The sequence below is a fragment of the Hemicordylus capensis genome, chromosome 2 (genome assembly GCF_027244095.1).
Source record: "Hemicordylus capensis ecotype Gifberg chromosome 2, rHemCap1.1.pri, whole genome shotgun sequence".
NCBI lineage: Eukaryota > Metazoa > Chordata > Lepidosauria > Squamata > Cordylidae > Hemicordylus > Hemicordylus capensis.
In genome coordinates, this window is record NC_069658.1 from 118,705,964 (window position 1) to 118,732,317 (window position 26,354).

General features: G+C 39.7%; 1 protein-coding gene across 6 annotated transcripts in view; it reads left to right on the forward strand.

Moving 5' to 3' along the window:
• Window positions 1-26,354, forward strand: part of CCDC171 (coiled-coil domain containing 171) — a 259,692-nt gene that overhangs the window by 136,033 nt on the left and 97,305 nt on the right. For all 6 annotated transcript variants that reach the window (XM_053301832.1, XM_053301835.1, XM_053301831.1 and 3 more), the window contains 3 exons: window positions 1,705-1,931; window positions 2,552-2,734; window positions 4,884-5,069. In XM_053301832.1, the coding sequence (XP_053157807.1) occupies window positions 1,705-1,931; window positions 2,552-2,734; window positions 4,884-5,069 (596 nt within the window). The remainder of the gene's footprint in view (window positions 1-1,704; window positions 1,932-2,551; window positions 2,735-4,883; window positions 5,070-26,354) is intronic.

The following is a 26,354-nucleotide window of genomic DNA, read 5'->3' on the forward strand; positions in this document are numbered from 1 at the left end:
CATCCTACTACATTTAGTTTCGATCATTTCTAAACATTTAGATAATTCTTCAGTTCCAGATGGGGAAAAAAATTTTGGTACTCGTATCTCTTTTTCATTCTGCTTAAAAGCTTTTCATTATTCCTACCAATAGAGGAGGGAAAAGATGGCTTGCTTTAAAAATCTGCCATAATAGGCTTTCTCCTTTAAACTTCAGAACAAATATTTTAATTCACTGCAGCAACAGGAGATCTGCAGTTCTCCTGAATGTAAATAAGCTCCACCATGGTTTGTCATCTTACCCTGATAGTATCATAAGACAAGTAATGACAGATTAAGACCTGACTTGCAGAGGGAAAACTAAATTACAAGACTTTTATTAAGGCATAAATAAACCTATTAACCGTTATCTGGAATACCAATTAGTAGAAGGAGCACTGACAATTTTATTTATCAACATTAAACACAATTATTAATTACAGACCTGACGAATCTAGCAGTAAGCAGAACATGTTGGGTGTGCTGGGGCCTTAAGTCCATTATATGAGAAGGATGATTACCAAAATCCTATGGGGAAATAAGTAATTGTAGTTGTAAAATTTTAATTGCCTTGGAATAAGGTAAATTATATTCTCTTGTCTCCGAATATAAATAGTATGGCATTAAGGTACCAAGCCTCAGTAGTTTTAAGCAGCAAATGATTTAGACATCTAAGCTGTCAGGGAAGAAAAGGAAACAGTTATAAATTTGCAACAGTGACTTACCTTCTGCTTTTGAATGTGTAGCACATTCACTGATATTTATAAGCAGTTCTAGTTTGCTTACACAACAGGTCTTGGGTGTCATATATTGCAACCTGTGGATTAATGAAAGCGTGGAAAAGATGCAGAATTAGAAAAGAACATAAAAACAATTCTCATTAGTGAAACCATTATTTCTCCTGAGCCAATGTCTGTCCTTGCATATGCACATGCAGTATCGGTGTCAGCTAAGCAGAATTAAGTATGTGCATGTGCATAGATGGAATTAGACACTTATTCTTTTTTAGCCCTGAGAATCATCCTGTTGCAAGCTAAATAAGATAAAGATAAATGGAAGATAAATGGCTTCAGAATTTGAGAGGTGAAGCTCTTGTTTCAACTCTATTCACATAACAACTTGGTTTCTTTAAAAAATAAATAAATTCTGTAACAGGTTTACCTAGAAATTTATGATAGGTTTATTAAAAGTATGGAACAGATAGTTCCCTGAAAAATATTATGCAGTGAATACGTATTCTCGACTAAAAGCCCAATTCTCTACAAGTTTAATCGAACATAAGTCCCATTGAGTCCAGTGGGACTTACTCTTAAGTATGTAGAGGACGGCAGCCTGCATTCTTCTACTAAGTATTATGTCGGTTGGTTTATACAGAGTTTCTTGCAGACCAGTTTTTGGAAGATCTATTCTAGAAACTGTTGGGCTGTGTCTAACACACTATTCATCATGATCTTGATTATATCTTCTTCTAAGATTTTATCTACTGCCTCTGAGTTCCAGTCCTAGCAAGGATTGGCTCCTTAAGTTGTTTTTGTTTTGTTTGTTGGGCTACTGTATGTGGTAAAATTCCTAGAGTTTATTGTTTATTGATGCTGTGTCAAATATTACCATCATCTTTATGTACTCAAAAAATGTGCCCAAACCTACAGGATTAATGGATTTTATCCCCCCCCCCTTCTTTTAAAGATTTGAATTCCTGGCTTTCGGGACATTTACTTATCAATGCAGCAAGGAATTCTTTTTCGAAATTCATGGACAAACTTTTTATTGTGATGGAAGCCACTGCAGTGGATAGCAGCAGGAGCATTACCTACATGGAGAAAGATTCATTAGTTCAGAGACTGGCTCGTGGGCTACATAAAATAAATGCACAGGCTCTTAAAGCAGGCATAAATGACAACATTCCTGTTACGGTTTGTATGAATAGAATTAGCATATGGTACCTATTGTGCATACTAAATTTGTTTTCAGATTGTTGAAACTTGTTTTTAAAGTTTAACTTTTTTTGTAGTTTGTGTACTATTCATCAGCTTATCTGGCTTTAAAATAAAGCTGAACAATTGCAAGAAATGGCCATAGTATTTAAAAAATACTTTGATATTACTGATTGTTTTGTTGTTGCTTGTTAAACTTCTTGGGTACCCTCTCCTACTTTTTAGTAGGAAAAAGTGCATTCAAGGCAATGTACACTCTTTTGGAAAAACTGCTGAAAGAACAATTCATGACTTTAATTTTAAAGTACTATAATTACCTCCCACTGCATACACAGATTCAAAATACATGTTCTGTGTCAACCAAAAGTATGGTAAATATTTCCTCTATATGCCTCCCTTCCTGGTTTTGACTTTCAGAAAATATGCTCTGTGTATATTGTTCCCATGACATACAAGAGAAGGTTTTAGAATATTTCACAAATTGTATATGAGTTCAGAAAGGAAGATCATTTTAATTTGCCCAGGCATTAAATACTATTGATTTATTGCCTAATCAGCACATTTTGTAGCTAACAACATCATTTCCGTTTTACTACCAGAAAAGCATAGCGTCCTTGCAGAAGCAAATATTTGAATTTACACAAAGGCTGCATACAGCAGAAGTGGAACGGCGGTCACTGCGCTTAGAGCTCACGGAATTCAAACGGAATTTGAATGAGATGAAGAAAGAGGCTGACAAAGCCCAGAGCCTGCAAGAGCAATTAAATGCGTTTAAGCAATCTGTAAGTATATTTGGTGGGGAGGGGAGGGGAATAACCTGGTCTAAAGGAGAGATTTCCTCTTACCCCATTTGGAGTCAACATTCCTTAGAAAACCAAATAATAAAATCAATCTGTTACATTTTCCCTCCCAAAACTATGCCTTTTAAATGTCTCCCAGCTGTGGGTCACATATATTAAAAGGGGAGGAACAAGTGGCTCTTTCCATGTGATTCAGTCATTGCAGGGTAAGGTAGGGTGAGTACATAATCACGTTTGATCTTCAACAAAGCTGATTCCACCCGCTCCATCTTAAATTATTATGTGTGTTGCTGGAGAGCTTGATGTTAAAATCACTCCGACTGTATACATTTTCCTTTCATTATCAGCCATATCATTGTCAATAGCTGATTGGTTCATGCACAAAGTAAGGGCCATTTCACACATTACACAAATTCTGTTACAGAAAGCACTTTCCTTTTAGACTGCATGTGTGACAGCAGTACAGGTGGTGTGTTCTGGTGATAGTGATGTGAACTTGTTGATATAATGGCAATGCAATGTGCACAATGGATCTGTTACAATACTTCAGTGTTCTATATCCCACTGTTTAAAATACACACTTCTATCCAAAAATTTCCCCCAATCTAAACAAACACCTGGGTAATTTTCCCCAATCTAATTAAACACCTAGATTGGGGGAAAGTCTTGGATATAAGTGTGGATTTTAAACAGTCGGATATAGAACACTGAAGCTGACATATATACGTTGAAATGTCTGTTCTTTGTTCCAATTCCCTCGTTCTGTGTTTTAATTTCTGCAATAAAATACAGTCTGGAGAGAAGTGATGTGAACTTGTGTTTGTGCATAGGAACATAGGAAGCTGCCTTAGACCATTGGTCCACCTAGCTGAGAGTTGTCTACACTGACTGGCAGTGTCTCTTCAAGGTTTCAGAGAGGAGTCTTTCCCAGCCCTACCTGGAGATGCTGCCAGGGATTGAGCCTGGGACCTTTTGCACACAAAGCAGAAACTTTTCTACTGAGCTATGGCCATGTATGGATTCCTAGCTGATTTGTATGCACCAACAACTCTACATGTGAAATAGTCATATGCGGCAATTTAGGTTGCATATCAATATGTATGTGGAGTGCCTTCCATGTCAAAATTGTGTGTGTGTGTGTGTTTGTGTGTGTGTGTGTGTGTGTAAAAGCCCTTTGCACCTGCTGATCTTCCCACTTCCTCAGTAGACTGTAGACTTCTTGGAACTGTTAGTTTCCTTCGGTTCGTTAGCTGCGAAAATGACCACTTCTCTCCTCTCTTAATTATGTTTAATTTCTCAATGAAAGGAAGCTGATAATCAAAGTTTTAAAATAAATAATAAGATACATACATCATAGAAAACCTTCCTTCCACTTCTATTTCATGTTGTGTCTCCCCCGCCCCCCTGCAATTATTCATTTCTCATATGCCTGACTCTCTCTCATACTCTTTCTATTCATGTTTATCTATGGTCAGGAGCCCTCCTGCCTCCAGATGGAGATGAGGAAATCAGTCTTTTCTTACTTCACCTCAAAGCTTGGATCCTGTTCCAACTAAGCAGTTTTTACTTCCTGAATTAACTGTTTTAATTAACCTAACAGGTGTCTAGCTTTTATCTGTTTTAGTTTATTGGTTGCTTTTTACAATATTTATATTGGCAAGAGTGGATGGATAAGTATAGTACTATGCTTCTAACAGGCCTGCTTCTAATTGTTTGAAGCCATTTTACATATGGCAGGAATACATCTTGGGTGAAGCCTGTGTGCATATTATTCTGTGCTTAGATTCTAGCACTCTGGGGTACCTCTGTTCAGATATAATCCTTTTTGTAAAAATAATGTTTCTTTCTCATTTGTACAACCAGTTTGATGAGTAGTAATTTGAAAGAAAAGCTGTCTTTGTACATGTACACACGCTCCAGGTTTTTGAGGAAATCTGGTGAATAAAAACCACCTGGCATTAGCATTGTATAATGTCTCTGACTAGAGAAGAAAGCCTCTAGGGCAGATATATTGAGTGTTTTAAAAACTTTTGCATTAGAATGTTGCATATTGGCAAGTGGGATACTGAAAGTCAAGTGTATAAACAATGCCTCTATTTCATGACAGAACACAATTTATTTCCTTTATCAGAAATTGATCACCCACGAGAGGTTTGAAAGTGCATGTGAAGAGCTAAATAATGCATTACTTCGGGAGCAGCAGGCACAAATGCTTTTGAATGAGCAGGCACAACAGCTACAGGAGCTGCAGTATAAACTGGAATTGCATTCCTGCGAAGAAGCAGACAAAAACCATACCCTAAGTGAAGCTGTAAAGGTAGGACAGTGTACTTCGAAAATGGAGATGCCATTCCCGCCTCTGTGTGAGACTTCAGTTTGAGGAAGCACTCCTTTTGTAACACAGTAGAGATCATAAGGTGGGGAGACACATGAATAAGGTGGGAATGCAACCATCCTTAAGCCATTTCAGCATATATTGGGGTGCATACATTGGCGCCGAGAAAGAAAAGAGATATCAAATGTCTGCCCATTATTGGCAAAGCAAAGGCACAGAGACTCTGTGCACTGTCCCCCCAAATGGGCTGAGGTTTGCAACTGAGTTTAGGGTTTGTTTAGAACTTGATTGGCAGTTTTTGTATGTGACTTGGATAGGGGAGGCCAGGGGAATTGGTTTGTAGCAAGCAACAGGAGTAGGTTTACAATCCCATTGCCCACCATTGTTCCCTAAAGCCTAGTTAATTTTCTTTTCATCTGCACAGGGTCAGTAAATTAGACTAATAATGTGAATTTGGGCCAGCTTCTCCAAATGGTTATGCCATTCATTATTTCTTCTGTAGCTTCTGTGTGCATAGTGGGTGTGTCCAGTGTCAGTCTGGACACACACTGCTCACTTTTTGTAGGGATTATTTAAATCTTACTTTAGAGACAATGGATGTTTACTGTACAATTTCACAATATTTATAATATGTATTGCATTGGGAGAGACATAAATTCTGTAGTCAGGTGCACATCAGTGCAGAACTCTGTACAGTAAACCCTTTCCTCACTTATCACAAAGGGGGTGATAAAAGCATCCTTCTGCATTGCAGTAGATGGGTTGTGCCAACAGTGGCTTCATTGCTGCAACTGTGGATAGCTGCCTCCCATTTCAGTTCAGTCTTGTCAAGTCAGAGAAAGTACAAAGGAGGCTGAGTGCAGCCTGCTGAGCAATGACCACACTGCTGCTGCTGCTGGAACCCGTGCCCTGCCATCACTAATAACAACATCCCTTCTGTGGTGTAAAGATGCAACTGAACTTTTGGCTGCCTTTCCAGATGCCAGAAGTGCTTTGAAAGTGAGCTAGTATTTGCAGTGTGACAGAAGTCTTCTCCCAACAGAGGCTTCGCTGTCTCATGGGATTTCACAAGTTTCCAAGGAACCTTTCCAGTTTTGACAAGGGAGAGTCAGAAAAGTATCATTTGCACATGATCACATGCAGGTCCCAGGGGACATTTTCCTATCATTTGCTGTTTCTGAACATTTTCATTTACTCAGAGCAACTTTGACCAGAAAGAAACCAGAAATTTAAGCAATTTAAGTCATGGTTATTTGGGAGAGGTGACTCTGTTAACAAGATCTCTCTGTGATAACTTTTTAAAAATGTTCATCAGCTAAAAAGCAAAAACAAAACTCTATTAACAATGCACATGAGGAAAGTATCTGTATTCTCTGAACATGAAAAATAAATGGGCAGCATCCAGACTAAGCTAGTCATGACTAAGTCCAATTGAAATTAATGGGATTTAACTTCATTAATTTCAGTGGTGTTGATTCATGATTCTGGATGCTTCCCAATGTGTACAATGTGCAATGTATGTGTAAAACATATAAGTTTATATATTTGTGTGTACAAAATATTTTAAATGACACATTTTGATGCTTTGTCTATAGAATTTTTTTATAGGAATAATTTTTGCAAAATCATGCTAAAGGCTATGTAGTGATCTTAAATAATCTTTACATTTAATTCATGATTAAAATGCAATTACAATAAAAGCATTAAAGAAATTAATTGACAGTTGCATATTGGACAATTTGGTTTGGAAGTCATGCAACATATATTTGTGATTAGACAGTATTACAACATTCTGTTATTTTTCATGAAGTAGCTTTAAAACACTGTTGATTAATTTTGCAGCTTTATCAGTTTTGATTATAATCCCATATATTTTTTATCTACCCAATGGCATATACCGCAGAGACATTCATGCTAGCCAATTATGTTTCAAGGTCAGTCAGAGCTAAGCACTGTTCTTATACTATTGCTTTTATTAGGTGAGAAGAGATAGTAACCCAACTGTCTCACTTTGCAATGAAAAGTTTGTGCTTATGGGAACAGGATCTATACTGTTTTATGTAGTCTAAAATTTAATGACAACTCTAAAAATTAAAATAAACATTTCTTTCTAGGATGCATGTTCATTCATGTAATATAAAATGTTCATAAATATGATTTCAAAGGAGTATTTTGGGAAGGTCAGAGTGAATTAAAATACTTTTATCCCATCTTACCACCCATGCAGACCCCACCAAATGGCTAATAATCAATTATAATAACATAACATAAAAATAGACAAACATATAGCACCAATCACCAAAATTCATAAGGATAAAACCAGGAACAGACCCCAAGAAGAGGAACACTTTCCACCCAAGCCAAAGCACTCCGGTCTGTGGGTATATCCTCACTAACTGTGCAGAGGTGCAGTTTATAATGTAGAATCACATGGAAGGCACAAAGGGTTGACTTCTACTGGTCACTTCTCTCTTCAGAAGCCCTGCCTGCAACTCAGAAGTTAGTATCCAAGGGCTGCGTGACCCTCAGAGACCTACTTCCGGGTCTCAGGGAGCACTTTGGGGTGGATGGGGAATGGGTGGAAATTGTCTTCCCACATGTGCAACATAACTTTAGGTTATTCAGCGCTGCAGAGATGTTTGCACACTGTACCTCCATATCATTAGTGAGGATGTCAGCCAGTGTCTTGACCTTGGGTCTGAAAGCAGGTAGGGAGGGAACTGACTGAATAAATTAGAGAAGCAAATTCCCCAAAATTAATGAGAACAATCCAACAAATGCTGTTCATTTCAGTTAAATATGAATAGCAAGTTCTATTAAGCAAGTTCTAATAGTAAGTTCTATTAATTAAATAGCAAGTACTATTAATATGAATGGAATCATGGTGGATTAGGCCCAGCAAACATTTTCATTTGATTTTTTGTCATGTGTCCTGTCACTTTAATACAAACACAATTTCTAAAGATCTCAGCATGATAAAATGTAATCTAATTAGCAAACAGCCCCTTTCTGTTCTTATTCATACACTTATTTCTCTCTTCTTCCTCAACACCATCACTCTTGCCTGTACACCTATACCATTAATAAAATCATTTTATTTTAAAAGACCTGAGAGAGACCAAATTTGCCTTTTTCTTGAGAAAAGACTCTTAAATACACCACAACCAGCAGTATTCTTTGGTGTCAACAGGAAAATTAGATGATGGTTTTTTGCATATAAGTGGTGTATGGACTTTTAAAAATATATGCAAATATGAAGTCACTACAGAAGACATCTTAAATTTATATCTTACTTGAAATACAGAATTTACAGATAACATGATGATATAAAAACTGCTTCTAGCACCTAGCCTAAGGTCTTTTTCAGTCAAAACTAGGGATTAGATGCAGGCTACAGGATCATGCATGTTCACATATGCCATTTAGCATGTGAATTCCCGTCACTTGTTCTCAAGCTGAATTTACAAGTATATTCAGGGTTTCATTTTAGCTTGGTGAGCAGTGGACACACAGTGTTGAACACCAGGTGAAGGGGGTGTGGGGAATGTGTGAAGAATGGGAAGAACAACACCACATGGACCAGTCCCAATGCCTGGACTTCAATTTCAGATATAAGCCTGGAATCAGAGCTAGCAGGCTTCAGGGGGGGACCTTGGCAAACTGCCCTATATGGACCCTTCTACTTGGGTGGGCCCTGAGAATATCTCGCCACCACGGTCTCCACACAAAAACTGTGGGCACAGAGGTGGGCTCATGTGTCAGCAGTGGGCCCTTGGCAGCTGCCCAATGATGCTTATCCCTATACTGTCCATGCCTGAGCTGGTGGCTCTTACTACAACTTGCCATGGCCATAAAGTACCCCACAATGGAAAATTCCTGGGGAATTTACAGTATATCTACCTTTTTTGTAGCTGTGAATGCTGCTGAGCAGTGCAATCCTTTGCATGTTTACAGTTCCATGGGACTTACTTGCAAATCATTGTGCATAAGATTGCAGCTTTATTGTTTAAATGGCTGCTTGGAATTTTGTAGCAGAGTTTGTAATATAGCTTAGGTAAAAAGGCTATAATTTTGTGAGTTTCCCCTCAGATATATTTTAATGCTTAATTAATTAATTAATTAATTAATTAATCATTTGCATATTAACTAATTAATTATATTGATTAATTAATATACTGCCTAATATAGAAATCTCTAGGCAGTGTACAGAATTAAAACATAATGAATCTATTCCCACGACCAGGAGAAATCTGGCTAAGGGAGCCTAGCCCGAACTCTCCTGGTCATCTGCTGCCACGGGAGCCGTGTGGCTCCTGGCAGCAAACTACCAAAACTACCCCTCCTCTTAAACAAGGTTAGTGGAGCGAGTGCTAGGGCAACACATGAGGAGACCCCCGCTGGGGGTCTCTCCAGAATGCCCCGTGCACTCATGTGGGATATCCTGGAACTTCCAGGGGCTGGGTGGCCCCTGATCCCTGCAGCCCCCACCAACTCCGTGACGGAGCTGGTAGTCATGTGGGCAGCCGATCTGGCTGCCCAGGGCTCTGAGCAGGATCATCTGTGGGGAGAGTGGGCTAAGCCTGATCTTCCCGCAGGGCCTGGTAAGGCGCTTTGCAGGGGTCGTGTGAAGCGCCTCAATATAAAATATAAAACATTTTGAGCCTCATCCTGGACAAAGGTAATTCAACAATGACTAGTTGGTCCTGAAACCTGAGGGGAGGGGAGATTAGATCTTCCACCACTTAAAGATTTTGAATCTCGCACAGGCACTCTCTCCTTACGATACTCCTGGATTCATTGCTGTACCTGGGACCCAGGTTGCAGCAACATCCAAGGGTGCTTTTTCTCATCTTTATCTAGCTGCAACATTCTCTCTGAGATTCTACCTAGTGATTATAACTTATGCCTTTCTAACTGAGAAAAGGTGCCCTGCATGAGTATGACTTGATTATGAATTACAAGCTCAACTGATGCAGAATGCTGCATCCTGATACGGAAGGCTGCCAGAAGTACATTATAGGAACACTTCAATGTTTTGCACTGGCTCCCTGTTGTGTCTGTGCTGGATTCAAGATGCAATTTTATCAAGATCTGTAAAGTCCTAAATGGCGTTAACCATTTTATTAGAGACTTCCTTTAGTCCAATGCCCCTTCACAGTCTCCAAGATCAACTGAGAGCTTTCCCTCTGTCTACCAAGTTAGGATTGCAAGGGGACACTTCCTATGGTGATTTCTGTTCAGCTGGAAAATACTTTATTAGACCCATTGAGATTTGCCAAAGTCCAAGATCTTCTGTAACTCAGTGAACAGCTTTGAAAATCTGGGCACACGTTGAGTAGCTAGCTTCAGAGGAACAGGTGGGTTTGAAACTTGCCTCTTTTCACTCTGTGTGTATATGTGCCACTTCATACTGCTACCCATCCTAGGTTTACAACTTGGAAGAATTAGCTGTATATTTGGATCAAATGTTGGTCAAAATATTTCAGCTCTCCAAATGAGTGCTCGTCGGCTTTAAATTACTCTCGCCCTACCCACCCTACTGAACAACTTGCAAGTACTATGAGCACTGAAATGGCACACACACAGCATAACCCTCAGGGTAATATAGCTTAGAATTTATTATGCAAGATTTATTTGCCTTAAAAGCTGCATAATTTAAGAATATTCAGTCTGTCACCAAATGTACTTGAAACTTGGCAGGTGAGGTTCTGCTGATTATTGTAGTGTTTTTAATGGGATAAAATATATTGTTTGCATCTTTTAAAAAAGAGGTTTGATGAAAGGCTGATACCCAAATAGAATGATTATAGATATGTTCACTGTAAATTCAGGAAATAAAATTTAGGCTTTCATTCATCAACACCCATGAGTGTTTTGCTTTTGCTTCCCCCCTAGAGAAACAGGCTCGATTTAGAATGCTCAAAGGGATGTTGTTGATTGCCAGCAACTCTGTTGTCACTTTGGCAAGAAGGAGCAATTCTAAACACTGTATCTATTAAATTAAAAGCTGTTGTTCATTAAAGAACATAATGTTGCTGATTATTCATTAGTGTACAAGTTAATAGTTAACTCTGTTAATCAAATTTATCATGTTAAAGCAAGCTACAGAGAGGGAGAGAGAGAGATCCCCTCTGAATTGTTTGGAGACTAAATTTCATAATTCATTAATTAGTTAAAGGCTTTAGTTGTTTAAAAGTTTTGTATAATGCATATTCTCAGCATCTAAATAATTTATAGAGACTGGATTTTAAACTGGAATTTTCCACCTGCCCTTCCTTCAATAAAAGAAGTAATCCATGGATCACCTTGCTATTCCTCATTCATAAAAATAATGTTGCAAGTGCAGCATGACATCAGGCATGGGTTTTGATGACAACCTTTTTTAGCCAGAAAGATAATGGACAAAGAAACCAGTGACTTCAGCATCTGTGTTAACTCTCTTCTTGTTTTGGAAACTTGGGTCACTTTCTAACCTCCATGCCACAATCCTGCCTGGTTGCTTCTCTGCATCATTACCAGAACAGTAGTACATTTTCCACACAGATCACCTTCCACAAAGACTGTTCTCAAATGTAATTTGCATTCTTAAAATGACTTTCAGAATTAATTCCTGTGAATGGACGTGTAAGAATGTTTTTTATAGCAACATTGAAATTCTTGGGGTTTCATGTGTGTAGCACTGTGATTTTCAAAGTGTTTTCTAAGGAACCATAGCTGATATAATACACACTCCAAGTTGGCATTTCTGACTCATCAGGGCTGTTGTGCACATGAAAGGTAGCCCTAGAGCTATAGTGGAGGTGGGAGTTACATAATTAAAACAGTGTGCAAGTACTTCCGCAACACTTCTCCCATTGCTTCCCATGGATGTTGCATGATGCAAGTGCCTCTACACACGGTTGTAAGTAGTTGTACACCTGCTTGCCTCGGTAAAAACCCCAGGGCTGCCTTTCATGTGTGCAGCAGTCATGGTGGGTTGGAAACACCAGCATTGGAATGCATGTCATGTAGGCCCATGGAGGTTCCTGAGAAGCCTTTCACAGTTTCCTTAATTTATTTCTTAATTTAAAGCTTGTAATGGTGAACAAGCTTTCTTGAAAGGCAGGTTGCCCAGCCATCTTCCACTGCAATGTAAAACTTAAGGGTAGGCCCGCCTAGGTGAATTCTAGGCATGTTCTTAGGCCTAGTCTCTGTCACACATTGAAGCATTTAGTAGTCCTGCATGAATGAAAAGTGCACCTAGAGCATTCCTTATCTCTAGAATTTTTGGAACGCACAGGGGTTCTTCAGCAGGTTGTACACACTCACTGGTTTCTAGAAGGTGGCAAGTTTGAAAACTCTTGGTGTATGGCATAACTTCACAATAGTGGACATAATTAAATTACAGAAGTGGTATCCTGCATGCCGTCTTTTGCTATCTAAAGAGTTTCATTTTCTTGCTCATGAGAATAGATACATGTTTCATATTTCTGAGGATGGCATATTCTTTCTTCCACCACTTCATGTCTTGAAACCCTAGCTGCTACTTCTACTCTGAAGATGAGATTGGGGATTTTCATTGGAGAAGTGATGGGCCAAAGAAACGGGGTTTAACCTTTCTGATTGGCTGGTGAAAGTTGAACTGGAAAATTGGTTTCCACCTGATAAAAAGTATAATTTATGAGATAATGTCTGTGAAGTGTTTTGAATACATGAGAAAAGTACTTTACAAATGCCAAAGTTTATTGCTGTTCATACAACCATTAGTAAAAATATTTTCTTCAATGTTCTTTTTAGAAAAACAAAACAAATTGGCACCCACTTTCTTGATTATAATGTCTGCTGCCACTGGTGCAAGTGAGTGCCTACCATAATAAGCCAAGTTAAGAAGTCCTTGCCAGACAGGTGATTCTGGCATCTGACACAACGGTAGTACTCTACTTGCCTTCCTTGCATGCTGGCATAAAATGAAACTGCTGTCCCATCGATGATGATGATTCAGTAGCATTTACAGACCACTTTTCCAATGAAATCTTAATATATATTTTTTGAAATCTTACAATCTTACAATTTTTAAAAAATGCTTTAAAAGAAACCAATTTAATACTAGAAGTAGCAACATGACGTAGAGATGAAAGAGTCAGCTCAAAAAGGCGTTGGTAAACTAACAGTGGCAACTAACAAGATGGCTTGGCTGCCTTCCTGCTGAGAGCATTTTACAATGTAGAAGCCACTATTGAAAAGGGTTCTTGTTCCCTATGTCAATATAAGGAATTAGATGTCACCAGCAGGACAGAATCTTGTACTTCTGCACATGCTCAGAAAATAATTCTAGATACGCACGTGGCAGAGAGTTTCCTCCCTTTGGGATCAGAGAGTGCTGTCATAGTGCAGGCTGCTCTGGAGACCCTTAGATCTTAAATAACATCTCAGCTGCAGTGTCTGCATGCACAACACTTTCTTGCAGGGAAGGAGACTGAACAATGTGTGCATGTACAAAAGGCTAGTTTTTCAGACCTGCTGCTCTCTGAGTCCTCCCCCCCCCACTTCTTTGAGGAGTGTATCTGCCTGTCTTGCATGTTTCTTAGCTGCTCCTTTTCTCGCTCTGCCTAAAGGCACTCTGGACAACATGAAACACAATCCATGTATCTTACAATAATTTCTATGTCATATACTCTCACCCCTAAATATCAAATGACATCCTAAATACACATGTACTAGATTTCAACTGCAGTTTGTTTGGTTTTAATTGTGCATTTCCATCAAGCAATCAAAGGATGCCTTCTTGAAACCTTTGTGGAGATATGAGCAGCTCTTTTACCACCAGAAACTGGTCAACACCCACAGGAATTCTGTCCCTTATTAATGCCATGATAAATGCTGTTAACAGATAGTTGTTTTCACTGATACTTGGAAGATGTTTTAAAATTCTTTCTCTGGAAACATAGTATTGACCGTCTATTATGGGAAATTGAGTAGTTGTGTTTCTGCTGTTGATTTGTACACTGGGCAATGCATTAATTTCTACTTGATGTGATCTGCCTCACTTTACATTGGGAAAATATTGCTTATCTAGGGAAAGAATGACACCTTGGAGAACTGCTGCCAGTCAGAAAATTAACTGGGTGTTGGACTCGTACTCAGCTTAACCAATCTCATGTGGCTTTGGTGAACAAATAATGAAAGAGCTCTCTCATACACACACACACACACACCCCACCCTGAACTCTGTGGATGGGAGGGAGAGAGAGAGATTGGACTGCATAAACTGATGGTTGCTAGACCATAATGATGAGGCTGCCTCATATGTTTATATTGTGTTGGATTTAATTTTCCAATGAAACATGTATTTTGAATGGTTAAAGTCCTAGCATTAGCATGTACCACCCTTGGGGCAACTTCTGGGGACACAGCCATCATGGATCATCACTATGGATGTTAGTCCACATTTGCTGTCTGACCTCCCTCAGGGAGGGTTGTGCCTAGCTGCTAGTGGCTGCCATTCCCCTAGAGAAGGTGACATCTGAGGCATTGTGGTGGGGATGGATGACAGATGGTAGCCATCAAGAGGAGCGACACTGCCACTCCCAAGGTAAGCCACCCCACAAGTATTAGGGAGCCCACCACTGGATAGAGGGGGACCCTGGAGGGTGCTTTGAGGGCTCTCTCAAATCTGGAGCCAGTCCTGATTAGTTTTTTAACAATGTAATTAGAACTATCAGTTTAACCAGCACTAAAAGAACAGAAAATTGGTGTTTTTATGGTCTTGTATAATTCTATTGAGGGGGAAAAAAATCCAACCTTTGTTTTACTTTTGTTCTTCTAATAGATTTCTTTTTAAAATCTGCCACTGAAGGCTTAGTAGTATTATTGCTTTTCTGTAATTATACTAATAAACACTTCTGTCCATGACCTTGGAATTTAGAGTGCAATGGGAAAGATTTATTGACATGAGCATTTGAAGAAGAAAAAAATGGGATTATTGCACAAGTATAATGCAAAGGTGTTAAGCATGTATGTTTGCATACCATTTATCCTGGATAGTTTAAAGCTTTAATGTATCTTTAAGTTTTCATTCAAGAATACAAGAAGGCTTCTTGTTAAATCCAGTTTCCTGAGAGATCTTTGTTATAGCATTGAGTCAACTACAAAGTAACCATGTTACCTTGAGATGTGTAGAGGGAATCAATAGACCTATAAAGTTGCATGGAATTTTTTTTAATGTTCTAAACCCTATTTTTCCTAGTAGCTTGAATATCAATGCATAGGACTTTTCTCTGGCTTATGATATCCAAGTCCCTTATACGTAACAGTTTTTTGTTGTTTTAAACTAGGGAGTTACGCTTATAGTACTTATCCTGTGGGTGTCTTTATTAACCTTAACCAGCTTTTCCCATGATCTCCCTTTTCTTCTGTGTGAAGCTTGAGTCTGTAAAGTTTTTTTTAAAAAACTTGTTATAGTGAAAACTATCCACAAGCTAACTAAAATGGCTATTCAAATAAAAGGGAAGTTGGATTTCCCAGTAGTATGAAGCGAACCGTGTCCTAATTCTGTTTGACCTTGCTCATTTAAGGTGAGAACCATGGTTAAGAGAGTGGGCTATTGGATCATGCACTTCTCTTCTTCAGCCCCTTCCCTTTTGCATATAAATCATTTTCCCAATGCTCCTTCTCCAGCATATCTCAAGACTTCTGTCAACATGACTTTAACCATGGTGTTCACGACACTTGGCAGTACTGCTACTGCTTCTCCAAAACCATTAATCCAAAACTTATGTTTGACTAGTTTTGCTTGATGTTACCTCTGCTAACTTGGCAAAGAGGCACTTTTTAACATGGTGATTCTCTTTATTTAGCAGGGGGAGAGTAACTGGCCCTGTTCACCCCCAGCACAGTACCTCCAGTGACTGTTGCTGGTGTCTATCTTATGTTTCTTTTTAGATTGTGAGCCCTTTGGGGACAGAGATCCATCTTATTTCTTATTTATTTATTATTTCTCTGTGTAAACTGTCCTGAGCCATTTTTGGAAGGGCAGTATAGAAATTGAATAAATAAATAAAATAAATAAATGTTGTGTTCCTTACACACTGTTGTTCTCCAGCCCCCCCCCCAATATGAGTTGTGCACTTGTAAATGGCAAGGTTGTTCTCACAACCAGCCACAGCAGGGTAGGAGTGGGGAAACCCAGATAGAGAGGCTCATGTGGAGCCATGGGACCTACTCCTACCCTGCTGCTCCAAAGTAGCGCTACCCTGTTCTTCTGCCTTGCCTTAAACCTAGGTAAGAGGGGCAAAGTCTTAAACCAAAATAAGAGGGGCATCTTACCTCAACAGCCCCAATCATGTGTGTGATTGGGACTGTTTGCAGCAGCCCTGCTGGCTCTGCACCATAGAGCGCTGCCTATAGAGCAGTCAGGAAGCCAGGAGCTACTGCATTGATGCAGGCAGCCTCTCTACTGCCCATGCAGTGCATTTTGGGATACTAGAGGATTTCCTCCTCTAGATCCCTATTGCAGGCATCTCTGCCGTGTTGGTCATGTGGGTGTGTGGCGCAACAGAGCACAATGAGCTCTTACTCATGTGGGGGAGGGGAGGTATATTCCTGCCTTCCCCCTAGCCACCAAGGATTTTGGTTGTGTGAATGACCTGAGTATATTAAATATTTCTCAGTTGTGTTTTTAATATTATATTTGTTCTCAAAAAAGTTTAGGTTTACTTATATGGAATGATATTTCTTGTAAGGTGTTTTCATATATGTAGTTTCTGTTACTAGTGGTTGGCTACATTGTGTAAGCAACTAATGCACACATCAGATGTGCCAAAGATTAATGTTTACTTTAGATTTTACTGTCTTTTTCTAGTCTGTGTTTCTTGATAAACATCTTCAGCTCAGACTCCACTATCTTCCTTTCTATGGTACTAGTAAGACATTGTCCCTATTGTTCTCTTCCTCAATTTAAAATTAGATAGATAGATAGATAATTTATTACAGTCAATTACTAGTCAACATATACACCAAAATATAAATCAGCATAAAACAAAACGAAATCAAAACACTAAAACTAGATAACAAAACATCAGGTTATACAAAAATCTCAGTTACAACTAAACAGTTGTTCCTGTCTCAGTTTACAGGCTGCTGAACAGAATCTTGCATGTTGATCCGCCAAGAGATAGGAGGTGTAATACTCTTTTGATTGACCAGGTCTATTTTTTAAAAAATGCTTCAATCCAGAAAGCATGAATGCCCCTATAATAGGCACATTGTAAAATAACATGTAATATAGATTCAATATCACCCAAACCACATGGACATAACCGGTTCCTTAGTAGTATCCTCTTAACCATTTAAAATTAATGATATACATTCTGTAACATCTTGTACAGAACAAGCCAAACTTCTTCTTTTAAAAAGATAAGTTATTCTGCTGAACTTATGGCTGTTTCGCATGTTATTTCTGTCATGCTTCTGACATAGATGCACATGGTACCTTCGAAATCCTGTTGTGATGTGCCAGGAGAAGGACCCATCATCTTTCAAATGTTATGGATACATGTTTTTTTCATGCATAGCTCTATCTCCATCACGCGGAGTAAATTTACATTTGTCGAACAGGAAGAAGGTAGACCAGGCTTCATTCAGTACTGAATAACAAAGCCTTCAACTATGCTAAAGTGAAGAAAATCAGTTTTATTTTTCCCTGTAGGCAGATGCTATTTTGTCCATCAGAGAGTTCTTTGTTAATATTCATGTCACATGTCATTGGCCTCCTGGAACAATTGCACTGTAAACAGGATGTTGTGATGGAAACTCTGGGTTTTTGCAAAAGTTTCAGAGGAAATATTTCATGTTTATGGAAATCTCCTTTTTGAAAATCATCTCCCAATACCTATGCATAAGCTTGGGTCTCACTTCAAAGGATACTTGGAACACATCATAGCATTGCAGTATTGCCAACGTTTATGTTAATATTTCATTTCTCACACATTCTGATGAACAGTTCTTGAAGGAGAAGTGCACTGGTTATGCAACTTAAAATAATAAATGTTTAATATCATCTGAAGTTGACCTGGGACAAATCTTTTTCAATATTGAGATATTCCTATACTGGCCTGTTATGCGTCAAGCCAGGCCTTCAGTTAAGGCCACCTTTAGCTATCATCACCCCAGTATTGGAAAAAGTGTTCAAGTGCTTACAGTATCATTACAGCATTCAGAGAATGCACATATGCCTGTTTCTCTGACATAAGCTGCAGTGGGCGCAGGGCAGACAAAATCCCAAAGTGCGTGAAGTTAAAATGTTTTTCCTCAGGGGATGTCATCTACTTCTCAGTAAAATAGTGCGTGTGGTGTCCGTGTTTTTCCTTCAAGCCACAACCACTGCTTCATTTTATCGGAAGTGTCTTGGATTTGATACTTTTTTATTAAACTTTTTGATACTTGTTTATATAAGTGGCCTTTGTTATAATAACTTAGAGGGGACACCAGAACAGCCTTTTTTCTCTAGTGCTATGGCCATGTTGTATGCCCCCAATTCACATACCTGACATTAAGAGGTGCTTAGAGCTTTTTAAAGGTGTGCATATGGTCAGCCAAAGACACTTTAGTGCCTGCATCAGACAGTCTAAATGGCATAATCCTTTTATAACAATGCATTAACAGACCGTTTGCCACCCTTTAACAGCACTCAGATCTATTCCCTAAGGTGCCCATCTCATTCTCCCTCATGGGGAGGGCCTATGTGAGTGGGGCCCAGATTCAAGGTTCCATCTTATTTGTCTAGTATAAGATGTCTAATGGCATCCTTTTGTACAAACCTTTCATTACATCTTCAGCAAAACTGAAGATGAAACTGAGCTGTGATGTCCAACTCTTCTAAAGCAGAGTTTAAAGGCATGCACAATTTGCTTGCTTTACTCATTACCGTTATCTTCTGAGATGTGGGCTGTTACATGGTTGTGAAGCAAATATAACATGCCACATTTTGTGCAGTTTTCTGTATTCTATTTGGAATAGTCTTCTAGACTTGGTTTAACAGGAACATAGCTTATACATGAGAATTTGGTTAGGTTTGGGGTGAATGAAAACAGCACGGTTGTGAATGATGATCTAAATGACTGAAGTAATTAGATCAAATAACTGAAGATAAAATTGGGATTAGGTTATTAAAATGTGTCTTAATGTTATTTGCACTTTTAAATGAACCCTCATCTGCACCTTACTGTGTGAAAACAATATGTGGGCTTATTTTTTGTTATTTTACACTCTTTATTCAGCTTTAATTTTGTAACAGTTCAAATTTGTCCATTGCAGTATTTCAAGATAAACGCATTATCAGGCTTTGAAATTTTCTTATTTTTGTAAATATTAAGGCCCAGGGAGCAAAATAAAGGGCTGTATTGTGGATTAAGTGAAATATCTCAAGGCTGTGCTTTTCTGATAACTGAACCTGAAGTGACCTTTCTCAGACACAATTACAGAGCTGTATGTTTTTCCTTTAATTTCATCAGGGGTTTAATTAGTATACAAATAAAACTTCTCTTATCTTCCTTCTACCTAATTGGCTTGTCTTCGCTTATATATGAAGCATGTGAAAGTGGGCTGTAATTAGGGTGACCGTGTTAACCTTTTTTCCTCAAATGTACTCCTGCCTAAAGGCCTCAAGGCCTAAAAAGAGTGCTTTGGATTATTGCTTTGCAATCACTGTGGTTCTCCCATAGGCTTTCTCATGAGCAGAAGGGCTTTGGGTGCTGCTGATTCCCACTGCTTAACGGGGATCTTCATTCTTCTCCCCTCTAAATGTTTATTGATTATCTCACTGTTCCACACTCAGCCTCCAACAACTTAATATCAGGTGACAGTCAGGAGAGTTCTCCAAGTAATTAGAGTTGAGCATTGGGGGAACAATTAGGACCAGAGTTATTAAACTTGATTTATCCTATTCTCTCCTGAACAGTTTCTTGGATATCAGAACATCACACTTTTACAATCTATCCTGGTTGAGAAATTAATGGCTAACCTGCTGCTTATCATGGTTGCCTTGCTGCCTTGAGGCACACCCTCTTGGTTTCAGTCATTCAGCTGGAAATATTAGAGTCCATAAAGTTTATCAGGGGTTTTAATTAGATCAATCTAAAGAAATTTGGGGGGAGGAAGAGAGGCTTAGCAGCTGAAAGTATATTACTTTAAAGCACTCCAGACCATAGCTCAACAATTGTGAAGGTTTATCTTTAACTCACAAAGGCCAGAACTTAAAAGTAGAGATAAAACTTTCTTTTGAAAGTATCCATTATGCCTAGGTGATGTGGTATGTATGACAAATAGGAGGCAAATTAATCTCCATCTCTTTGCATTACAGAGATTTCGTACCCCGTTATGTTTTCTCTCTATTGCCTTTTAAAATGCTTTTCAGTGATAATGTCACCGGCAACTAGCCATACATTTTCCCTAATGGGACAATTTCAGGAGGAAAGCATTTTAAATTAGGAATCTCTCTCTCTCTCTCTCTCTCTCTCTCTCTCTCTCTCTCTCTCTGTTTAACCCCCCATTCCATTGTTGTGGTTGTGATCCTGATCACCCTCCAGCTGATTTTTAAAGAAAGAGATAGGAGATTTAATAGTAGATCTCTCATGTGTTTGGCCCTGAAACAAAGGCATTTGGCAGTAGTGAAAACTGAGTTCACAAATAGAAAAGAACCGTTTTGTGAGTTTAGGAACATAGGAAGTGGCTTTATACCATTGGTCCATCCATCTAGCTCAGTACTGTCTACACTGACTGGCAGTGGCCACCTTTTGGACATCATGGGAAACCTGAGGCAAACCCACCTCAGGTTGGCCCTCTGTGATGTCCAGATTATCAGAACTGTGGTTCCCAGACCCAACCGCAGTTCTGATTCCTGAAGTAAGGTACACTTACCAAACCGAGGCTCCAATGTGTTGTCCGGTTTGTGCAAGCTGCACAAACTAGAGTTAAGAGTAGGAAACACCTCCCTTTGCAATGCATTTGGCTGCCACAGCTTTCCTTCTTCCATCAGAGGAAGCCTGCGCAGCCAGTTCCACCCCCTTTGTAGTCTTGCAGGCTGCAGATTGTTATTGTCCGGGAGCACACTGGGGGACTGGAGGCAAACTGTGGTCCGTTGAACCCTCAGTTAAATGTTATGTCCAAAGGTGCTCATAGGCTTTTCCAAGATTTCAAGCAAAAGTCTCTGTCCCAGTCTTTCCTGGAGATGCCAGGAATCAAACCTGGGGACTTCTGCATGCAAAGTAGATGCTCTACCATTCAATGGCGTTGCCACCGGAAGGGTGGCTCATGTCCCACCTGCTGGCGGCCCCTGCATGTGATGTCCATGCACATGATGTCATGTGCAAAGATGCGTGGCCCAATCACCCCCGTGTGATTGGGGCATGGCGTGATAGCCAGAGGGCCCACCCCAGCCCTTCCAACTGCATTTCCACCCAGCATTTGCTGGCTGGATGCATTCATTTCCCTTTCTCTACCTCACTGGAGAGAGAGAGAAGGAAATAAACACACAGCCAGCAAACACTGACGGAAAATGAGCTTGGAAGAACTTGAACAGGGTTGCTGGAGCCCAGGCCACGCTTCCTTTGTGCATGACATCACATGCAAAAGGGGCATGGCCCGGACTCTGGAGAGCCGTACAAGCTCTCCCAATCTCATTTCCAGCCAGTGTTTGCTGGCTGGTTACATTTATTTCCCTTTTTCACTCTCCACCAAGGAAGAGAAAGGGAAATAAATGTGTGCTGGCTGGAAATGCGAACGAGAGGGCTGGGGTGGGCCCTCCGGCTATCGGGCCATGCCCCCTTTGCGCGTGACATCACACACAAGGAGGGCAACAGTGGCCCTTTTCATTGGCGCCCCAGGTTTTTTGAACCCTACCATGCAATGGTGGCTCCGCCCCTGCTACCACTGTCCTTATCACAGAGATACAAACATTTTGAGCCATTTTGTGAGCAAACCTCAGGTTTGTGCATTCACTTCCACATGGAACCAGCAAGGGGCGGCTTGAAGGTGTGTGTGTGGGGGGGTACCTTTAAAGGTGGGGGAGGGTGCTCTTACCCTTCCCGCTGTGTTTCCCTGCCAGTGCTGCACATTAAAAGGGTCCGGCGAGGCAGCAGCATACCTTCCTGCCACCCCATTGCCTTGCTGGACCGGAAGTACCCTACACATGTGTGCACGACATGCACGTTGCATATGTGCCTGATGTGTGCACGAGCAAGTGTGATGTGTGCATGTGCTTCAGGTACATCTGGTCACTTCTGGTCCAACGGGGCAGTAGGGAGGTACGCTGCCACCCTGCCAGACCCTTTTAACGTGCAGCGCCAACAGGGGAAACACAGCGGGAGGGGTAAGAGCAGCCTCCACCACCCTTAAAGGTATCCCCCCCTTCTTCAAACCGGTCAGTCACACCTGTAAAAGGGCCTTCGAATAGGTTTGTGTTGGCCTTCCAAACCAGAATTGCAATCCATAGTTTGAAATTCTCATTTGGAAGATGAGTGAAAATAATAGGTTGGCTGTTGGGATGTCATGACGCTAAACAGGATAAAGCTAACAGAATCTGAGAGTGTGGAGTACAAGAGCTCACAGCATGTTCCTGATTCTTCAAACCATGAATTGGTGGATCAGGTATGTTACATCTGAATTGACCACGTAGGACTTAATATATTGCTTGGCTATTCCAGTGTAATTGCATTGAGCAAGGCAGTGGAGAATTTTTACTCTGTATTTTTAGGTAAGAAAGCAATAAATTATGTGCTTTATAGGAAAAGGGAATAGTTAACTTGACAATTTGACCAGCATTGAGGTAGCACCCATAATGTTTATTAAAGGTGACATCAACAGGGGCTGCAAACCCTGGCTTTTACACTAGTGCACTGTCATGTCAGCCCAGTGCTGAAACAGTGACTTGCCTGTACTCATTAATTCATTGTGTTTACCTGTTTTCTAGTATTATATAGATCACACTGTGATGCTACCTGGAAATAAGTCTTATTGATTTCAGCAGAACTTACTTTCATGTAATGGATGCAATGGGTGAACATTTAAAGACACTTAAATGCCATTTCAGAGAATTAATTTAAGCATGCTTAAGCACATCGAGGTCACATCCATTCATACTACGAGGATGCTGGTGTGTGGATCTCTGCATGCACAAAGAGGCTTTTGTCCTTTTTTCAAACAGCAGCCCCTTGTGCAGTTTTTATGGGTGACAAAAAGTAAATGGGCCCATCCTCTACCTTACTCCCAAGGGGGGAAAACAATATGGCTGTACCCCCACTCAGCAATGATTCTAAGAGTATCTAAGTTAAAGAATCTGGAGGCCCCTCCATAACACGTAAAAGTTGGTGCTGAAAAACTGATGATTCAAAGCACTGCTCTGAAGTTTTGCTCTCATACTGATGGGCTCCATCTCTTCCCTGCCCATCCAGCAAGTGAGCTGCCTAAGCAGAGTGGCTGGAGCCAATGCTGGAATCTGAAACTTCAGTTTCTCCCAGTGACAACCACTGTTAGGCAGGGCAGGAGCAGGAAAGAGGGAACTCCTTCTGTCTCTTGTCTACCACCTTACTGGTATTGTGAGAATGAGTTATCAGTCGGCTGTTAGGCAGGGGAAAGAGGGAAGACATAGGAAGCTGGCTTATACAGACCATTGGTCCATCTAGCTCAGTATTGTCTACATTGACCGGCAGTGGCTTCTCTCAGGTTTCAGGTAGGAGTCTTTTCCAGCCCTACCTGCAGCTGCCAGGAATTTTATTTTATTTAGATACCACCTGACTCCAAGGCTCTAGGTAATTCACAACAGTATATACAATACAAACACAATAAAACAAACTATTAAAACAATAATGAATTAAAACATTCAATGATTATTATTATTAAAACATTCAAAGATAATGAATTAAAACATTCAAAGATTACTAAAAGCCAGGCTAAAACAGTGTGTCTTCAGAGTTCTTTTAAAGGCTGATGAAGATATTAAGCCTTGGATATCTATAGGGAGTGCATTCCACAGCCCAGGAGTGACTACAGAGAAGGCCCGTTGCTGAGTTGCCGCCAGCTGAGCTGGTGGCACCCGGAGGTGGACCTCTCTTGATGACTTCAGTGTGTGGTGTATGCAAAGCAGATGTTCTACGATGAGCTATAGCCCCATTCTCAAATTTCAGTACATCGCACACAGAGAAATATCTAGCTGTGTCTGTTATCCCCCCCACCGCCACACCATGCTTGCAATTTGTGACATTTCGGGGATGGGGACAAAAGCCTTGAATGCAGGTGAATAGTATACATGATCTGTATTTTGTGTGCTGAATGCAAGCTAAGTATTTTAATTTGAGGTATAATTTATATTGTATGGAACAATGCTATCTAATCTAATTTGTAGTTAAATTTCTGTTTGAGAAATTCAGTATAGGTATGTATGTGCTTTATCTGGGTTTTGTTTTGTTTTTAAATCTCTCATCAAAGAAGCATTATTCTTCAATTTGAAAAATACTTTTAATGCATTATATTCTATATAGGGTGACATGAAAAAGGAAGTTATTCATTGAAGTTTAAAGGACAAGTTAGGCAGTGCCTTTTAATTTCAGTGGGAGTACTTTGAGTAGTTTCCCTCATCATGCCAGCCATAGTTTTTTGGGTTTTTAAAAATGGGAATCTCTTTTTCTTTCTTTCTGGACATTCTTCTAAATTTGATCAACAGACTTTGCAAGAACATGATATATTCTCTTGATAAAGTTAAACTTTACAACATAGCTTATGTCACATAGAATAATATATCCTGGAATATCTTTGTTGTAAAGAACTATATTGTCTTCATTAACAGTACAGTCACTGTCTAACTGGCTCCACATATTGCATCTTACTCAATTTAATACTACTGAAAATGCATTGGAAGAAATCAGAAGATCTAGATCCCATTCCCACCTGGGCTAGCTCTCAACTCTTCTCCACTTTCATTTCTCTGGGCATTCCCAAGAGGAACATCCATATCTAAATATCTGCGAGGGCCTCATGTCAATCATCCTATGTACAGCTATTTCAGAGCAACGGTACATGTAGGGAAAGAATCTCAGAGCAATTCTTGAGTTTTGTTTCCAAGGTGTATATTATAGTTTTTGTTTTCATAAATCTGCAGATATGGCATCCCACCACCCGCCCCCCCTCCGTCAAGTGTGTGCCCCTGTCTTTCAAAAGCAAAGTGAGAAATGGCCCCCTGTTTCTGAGGTGTTTGATATAATCTGAGTTGTGCATATAGGTCCTTTGGGCTTCTCTTTGTTGAGATGTTGAGTTTCTGTTGACATTGAATGTGTTTGCCTCGATCCTTAATTTCTCTGCTTTTAGATGTTTCATATCCTCAGATGGAAGATGTTAGGAATTATATGGAAAGTGTTATGCAGATATTTAAAATTCATGGCTCTGTTGTGAAGGCTATAGCATTTTAATTTGTCAGAGTAGCATATAGGAATTTAGTCCCGCAACAATGCCGTTAAAGCCTTTTGCAATAAACATTGCAGTCGAAAGCAAGTCCATAATAAAAAGCTGTATTTTTAGATTCAGGTTTTTATGTAAGAAACTCTAAATATGGACTAGCATAAACAAATGCAGCAACAGTGTATTACTGGAAATCTAACACAGCACTGGTGTTCTTTTAGTCCATAACAACTGTAATGTCTTCCAGTAACAGAGAAGGACAGGTGAAAAGTAGAGCTGTAAAATGAAAATTGGTCTTTGCATGTGGATTCCTCTGAAAACATTACCTTATAGCAGTGTATAAAGGCCTTGATTGTAGTTTGGATGTGAGTTGTCTCTTAGGGAATTGTTGGTATTGTATCAGTCTGAACTAATTTTCTACTTGAAGCATTTAACATTAGCGAAGAGATCCTGGGCTACCTTCAGGGGACAGAAACCATGCAATATATTTTGGAAATCACAAAAGCCATTTGACACAACTGAAGTACAGTATGTTAGCTATAACTGGCAAGTACACTGATGCAGCAAATTAGAATAGATATAGGGATAGTTTGCTTCCATTTTATTTCTTTTATTATTTTCCCCTCTGAAGAGTGTTTCTCAGTAGCTTTTCTGTTCCTTCTGTGGATTCCTATGCTACTTTCAAAACATGTTTTAGCTTGTACACTAGCTCTTTTGCACTAAAAATGTGATATTTTCATCAAATCATAAAATAACATTGTGTATGTAGCACCTATAGCAGCTATGACTTTTACAGATGGAGGTGGGTTTTATTTGCTGTAATACCCTTTAATATACAATGTA